This window comes from Frieseomelitta varia, unplaced genomic scaffold, assembly GCF_011392965.1.
Source record: "Frieseomelitta varia isolate USP_RPSP 00005682 unplaced genomic scaffold, Fvar_1.2 scaffold_450, whole genome shotgun sequence".
NCBI lineage: Eukaryota > Metazoa > Arthropoda > Insecta > Hymenoptera > Apidae > Frieseomelitta > Frieseomelitta varia.
In genome coordinates this window covers 234,960-241,733 of record NW_025110202.1, presented here as the reverse complement: position 1 = coordinate 241,733, position 6,774 = coordinate 234,960, and the positions used below count along the sequence as shown (strand labels likewise).

Here is a 6,774-nt window from a genome sequence, read left to right as displayed (position 1 = left end):
AGGGAAAATTATTTGTAAATAACGAATAACAATTTTATTTGAGGAAAAATTATTCGTTATTTACGAATAACGATTTTATTCGAGGGAAAATCATTCATTATTTACGAATAACGATTTTATTCGAGGGAAAATTATTTGTAAATAACGAATAACAAGTTTATTTGAGGAAAAATTATTCGTTGTTTACGAATAACGATTTTATTCGAGGGAAAATTATTCGTAAATAACGGATAACGATTTTATTTGAGGAAAAAATATTCGTTATTTACGAATAACGATTTTATTTGAGGGAAAATTATTCGTTATTTACGATTAACGATTTTATTCGAGGGAAAATTATTTGTAAATAACGAATAACAATTTTATTCGAGGGAAAATTATTCGTTATTTACGAATGACGATTTTATTCGAAGGAAAATTATTCGTTATTTACAAATAACGATTTTATTCGAAGGAAAATTGTTCGTTATTTACGAATTACGATTTTATTCAAACAAAGATTATTCGAACACGACTTTATTCGTTATACGGAGTTCAATGATAAGTAAATGTATGCCGTATACCGAATTGATTATTTCGAGGTTTCATAAGGAACGGCTTCACGGCTTCTTCTCTGCAGCCACAATTGGACATTATTCGAATAAAATTTTATTCGAAGAATTTATTCGAATAAAATTTTATTTGAAGAATTTATTCGAAATGTTATTCGAATGAAGTTTTATTCGAAGAATTTATTCGAGATGTTATTCAAATAAAATTTTATTCGAAGAATTTATTCAAATAAAATTTTATCCGAAGAATTTATTCGAAATGTTATTCGAATAATGCTCAACTCTGATCGATACGATCCAGAGACATTAATTTATCACTAACTCGTTGGAAGCACCACATTTTTTTCAACAAAAGATGTTTCAATGGAAGTACGTATATAGGGTGTTTTTGATGTGCTAGCAGACCAGAAGGAAGGTGATTTTTTTTACTTGAAAAGTAAAACTTGTCGTTTGATCCTTTCGTGGATGTCAATATCGTTCCATCAAATGAAACTCTTCTCGTTTTCCACTAATATTTTGCACTAACATGTACTAATCACGCTTGATGAGAATATTTCCAAAAATAGAGTGATAATTAAAATCTTCGATTTTTCATTGTTCATTAAGGATTAAGTTGAAACGATAATTCAATAACGTGCCAATATTGATTCATATGTTATTTAGCGTTACTGGAAGGAAAGTATCACCTAGACACTATAATTTCAGAAAATCGATTATCATGATTATCATTTTCCGATTTATTACGAAAGAAGCAATTTTACATGTTCTACGATGTAACAATGAATTGAATAATTTAAAAAGCTGACGTTCGAGCGAGAGAGATAATAAATCAATAAAACTCTCAAGTTTCAAACAACAGAGGAAAGAAGAGAAGAATTGAAATGAACGAAAATTAAGAACTATCATGTCGGTTCCTCTGTGTCTGACCTACAGTAGAAATTACGATGGTTATGCTAACAATAAGTGGAAGATGAAGGTGCGTACACTCACGTGACGCAAACTTTAGTACTGACGATAATTGATAATAGATTGGCAAATGCGAACCTTGAATTACATATCTACATCGAGCAGTGTTTTATTACTTTATATAACTTATTATACAATATATTATTCCATTTAACTTAAACAAAACTTGTGTCACCGATTTCTTGCAACGCTGGAAGTTGGAGAGGAATTCAATCGGGCTTATTAATTTAATTATTTCGTAAGAGGTTTCTCTTTATTTTAGACTCGTTCTCTAGTAGATCGATGAGCGGTTGCAGCATCGCCAGACTCGGGACGTAGAAATCCGGATGTTCGCTCTCCAGCTTCGCGTCGTTTATGGTGTCCGCGCCGGTGCCGACGAACAATTTTTTAAATCCGCACAGCGCTGCGAACTGCATGTCCGTGTTCATTCTGAAACGAGAGAAACAAGGTAGAACGAAACTTTCGAATCCTGATACTCTTGATGATACTCTTTCCAAACACCTCTTGAATGAACATCAATCACTATGGCATCGTGTTGCACAGGTTTGTTCCTTTGTTTGTTTGAACTTCAAGGTCGAAGCAATTTTTCCAAGGAATCATAAAAAAGTGGCAAAAGAATTTCTTCCAAATTATTTAACACCGCGTTCCAACAGCGACTTTATGGTTCTGTAAATTCGTGGATGTAATGTTTACAATTTCGAATAATAATGCCAACAGTTAGTTTCGTTATTTGATTATTTAGACTCGTACTGATGCTGCTACGATAACACGCGAACTATGATAAATGAAATGTTGGCGAACGATGAAGTCGCTGTTAGAACTCGCGCGTCTGCCGCGTTAAATAATTACGAAATTTGTTTTGCCATTTTTGCGACCTATGGTTCCTTGGTAAACGAAAAATTCGAATCGAAAAATTTTACTTTACATTTCTTTCGCGAGTATTGTTATTCCGACGATTTTTTGCTGTTAATTGCGAACGAATCAACTTTTAATGCTGTCTTGTGATACTTGTAATTGTATTAATTGTATATTGATACTTGTCGCCGATGAATATGCATCTGCTTGGGTCCTTCACGTCACACGTGTCCAGAATGTAATTCTTCAGATTTTCGCTGGGTTTGGCGAATTCCTTCGGTGATCTGCCCGATTGTCTGTTTATTACATCGATCAAAGGGCCAGAACCTGCGAATGAAACACACTGGACTTTAAACTACGATCGGTTGAAAATCTTGTTGAAAACTCAACGTGAATTATTATCAATTCGTCGTTGACAATGCTTCGAACTGATATATTTCAATCGCGTAAACTCGAATCTTAGATACCTATGACCTTCTTCTTGTGCTTGTACATGATCCAGTCGTCTTTACAGCCGCAGAAGTAGGAAACGTCTTTCCTCTTCAGGCAGTTAATCGACAATGCCATTTTCGCCCAGTCGAAGGAGAAACTGAAATCAACGATCACCGCTCTGATCGCTGGATCATCTTCGATATGCCGCACTGCGGTATGTGGATCTTCATTCATGATCGTGATCCTCTGCAAATCAACTTGAAGCTTTATCTGTTCAGTTCGCGGGTATCTGTGATCTCATTTTCATTAAGCAATTGTTAAATACATGTAACTGAAACGATCCTCGTCCCTTACAGAAAATGAATTGTAGAGGATCGTTATTAACGTTACAACTGGATTGTTTTATTTTTATGAGATACTCTTTATATTTTACGAATACGTAAATATTTCCTCTTGAATAAGTAAAAAATCTTTCTAAACAGAATATTTAAAATATAGGGTGTAACGAATAGTTATTGAATCATTGCAAACGTTGCTCACCTCTTCCGGTATTACTTTAAATCCGTCATTGATTAGAACTTGTCGAAACGCTGACGAAGCAATCACCAAAGCAAGATCCGAGAACTTGATCTTCTTCAGGTACCAGCTGATCACCTTCGCCGTGTTTATTATTTGCTCCTAATGTATTGAATAATGAAAAGAGATTGTATTTATACGACAGTCAATATCAATTTTCCCTTTCGCGTGTCAGTACGAGGGAAAGCAATAAGCGGAGAGTGATCAGAACAATGATTTTAAAAGCTTCACAAGAGCTCAACGTTTTACGATTTTTTTTCTCACAAAGTTACAGCTCATATTTTTAGTCTTCAATCTATCCGACATCGATCTGATATTTAATATCTCTGTCACAGACATTTATTATATACTTCGTCTGTTTTTATCATTTGTTCAAATATTTTTTTGAACCTGCTGTAGATATAATAACCTTCTGTCGGCAATGAAGTTGGCTATTACTTCTGCAAATCTATTTCATCTGCACCTTTGCAACCGTAAATGTGTCACAGACAAGATTTATGATTTAAGTGTGTATTTCGCCACAGGCAACGTGTATAAATAGGCATTACAATGTGCTTTTTCGGTTATCAGCCTTATTACCAATTTCGTGTCACACTCTGCCGTACCGATTCAGGCAGGTTTTGCACGGCGCTGCTAGTGATAAGAATTAAAATCAAGAAATGTTGCCAGCTTCAAGAATTATTTATTGAATTGAACGTGGTGGTAGTATTATAAATAAAATTTAAATAAAATTAAAATAAAATCACTTTAAATAATATTGAAAATAACTTGATTTATATTTTCAGGGAAATGTTTAAAAATAAATGTTCTTAAATTGTCGTAATTGTGAAGAAAAAAACCAAATGACAAAGTCATGCAAATAATATCGTCGTTTTTCATAATTTGTTGAATATTCGAGGTTAACATAAATTTGAATATAGTACCATTTAACGTGTAATACAGCATTTAACATAAATTTAAATATTTAATATAAGTAACCGAGAAAACATAATAATTTTAATATTAATAATTTTCATATTAATAACAATTTAAAATAATTGAAGATTTATTTATCCAAAAGCTGTTCTTAAAAATATTTTTGTAAAAATACAAATCAATTGTATCTAAAATTGTGTATCAATAATTTTGAAATTTTAATTTATTACGTACAAAAGGAAACGTCGTACATATATCTGTGAAACGTAGATAGAATTCTTTGTGATATGTAGAATGGTGCACATAGTAAAATGGTGTATAGATTCCGAATAGTATACTAAGTTTTCGACACTGAAAATTGTATCAACAAAAATTAATAGATTAAATAAAAATTAACAAAATTAACAAAAAATCATGATCCATTCTCTACTACACTGTACATGAACTTCGATCGACATTTCGCATAATTCTGCAATTCAGAGCTGCTTTTTAGAGCTATAAAAGAGCGTTTACTATTTTTACTACATAAAGTCTCATTCGATGCAAAGTTCATCCATATATGTCTGTGTTGCATCTCTTTCAACACAGACAATTGATCACCGTAATTAATCAAAATTGCCACGATAAAAACAAAACTCACCGGTTTGATAGTCACTCCATTCGTCGTTACTCGTTTGCAGTAACGTTCCGCGCTTATGGTACTGTTGTTGGTTACTAGATACAGCCTCTTGCCTAAATTCTGCAACTTACCAAACACGTCCAATGTTCCAGGGATAATCCCAGTATTCGGATACCAAATGACACCTGGTGACAAATTTAACCGTGAAATATATGGTCACCGTACTTTAGAACCAGTGGCTCCCAAATTGCTTCACGTGTTTCAACAAAAATAAAATAACACTTGGATAATAAATTTATTCTCTGATGACGAGGCCCTTGAAGTTTCAAGTCCTGGACTAGTCAACCTGTGAGGATCTGAATGCTTCTCCAGAGCCTCAGAATCGATTCTTCCTTCTACGAACGAATTCATGCGTTTTCGTGTCAAACACTCAAGAATAGAAAAAGTACACAAAATATCGAAAGATAATAAAAGAAAATCAAGCCGGTTTCCAAGTTCCAAATTCTCACGGCTCTCAACATGATTCGAATCTGTTCTACCAAATTCAATTAATACCCAATTAACACAATTACGCGAATCGACACTACAGATATATCTAATCAATACTCTTCGTATAAATTGTAATCACACGCCGCGTCCTATTTACGAACTGAGTGAGAAACGATCGTTACTTTTTACAATTAAACTCAGCTTCTTCGCCGATCAGCGTTGGCTTCAAATTAGCGTGTAACTTCACTAAGAGCTCGTGCTTCGATAGTTATTTGAATTTGATTCACGCTCAGCTCGTCATCGATCACTTGTCATCACATGTATGTATATATATATATATTTGTAAAAAGAAATTTGGGAACCACTATCACTACGAATTTCGTCGAAGACGAGTAAAAAAAAAAAAAAAAGAAAAAAGAAGAAAAAACCGAGTATCGTTCGAAAATTCATCAGACGAATATTAAAGATTTCCAATAGAAACTCACCATCGCAATCTGACAATATGATGTCGAACGAGTCCAAAAACTTGCGCGTTTGCTGGATGCTCGCATTTAACAGGTTCATCGTAGGTGATCAAGATTCCCGAACTGTATCGATCGCTCGATGTAATACAACTGAATACAAGTTCTTGTTCAACACCAGCCACCGAGCTATAAAATCTAGATAGCAATCGTCAAGAAATCGCGGCTTTATGCCACTTTAGTTTTCTCCTTCTTTCTCTCTTTGTCGTTTCACATTCTGACGTGTACGCCGCACTGCGCGGACAAGTTTTGCGAAAAATGCGAAAGCGTCATCGCGGACACGCAGTTCAGAGAATCATTTCGTTGGCGAGACATATCTCACCTTTGCTGATGGATGCCGGACAGCGCGTAGGATCTCTTCCTTGAATTAATTGGGACGATGATTTCAATAATTCGATACCTCATCATTTCATTTTCTTTAATCATTCGTTTAATATTTAATGCCGTTTCTCATAATTGCACGTTACAAATGTTTTTCCTACCAATCAATTATGTTGTACAAACGACGATCCTCTTTTTTTTTTTTTTTAATTGTTTTTTATAATTCCTTGGAGAGTAGGAATTTTTCACCTCGCGTGATAATGGTCCTCTAGAAATCTAGAAGGGGGATCCGCCTTGATGAATTTCTTCAACAACAATTTTACTCATTTTCTCCGTGTTGTTTTGATTCAACGTAATTGTATCGACTTTTCACTTCGGTACCAATCAAGTGACTTCTTTTTCTTTACTCTTTTATCATCTCTTCTTTGCCTCTTCACTTGAGTATAATTAAGCAGCGCTCGATTAAAATTGAGTGTAATTAAGCGTTAATTTCAAAGGAATTGTTTCATTCAAGAGACAATTCGAGAGA

General features: G+C 34.0%; 1 protein-coding gene across 1 annotated transcript; it reads right to left on the bottom strand.

Annotated features, from left to right (window-relative positions):
* Window positions 1-1,669: 1,669 nt before the first annotated feature.
* LOC122532356 (4-nitrophenylphosphatase) lies at window positions 1,670-5,998 on the bottom strand. Its single transcript, XM_043661075.1, has 6 exons — window positions 5,889-5,998; window positions 4,936-5,099; window positions 3,345-3,482; window positions 2,840-3,050; window positions 2,555-2,699; window positions 1,670-1,946 (listed from the first exon to the last, which is right to left on the bottom strand). The coding sequence occupies exons 1-6, from the start codon at window positions 5,965-5,967 to the stop codon at window positions 1,745-1,747; spliced, it is 939 nt and encodes a 312-aa protein (XP_043517010.1). The 5' UTR covers window positions 5,968-5,998; the 3' UTR covers window positions 1,670-1,744.
* Between the last annotated feature and the right edge of the window lie 776 nt (window positions 5,999-6,774).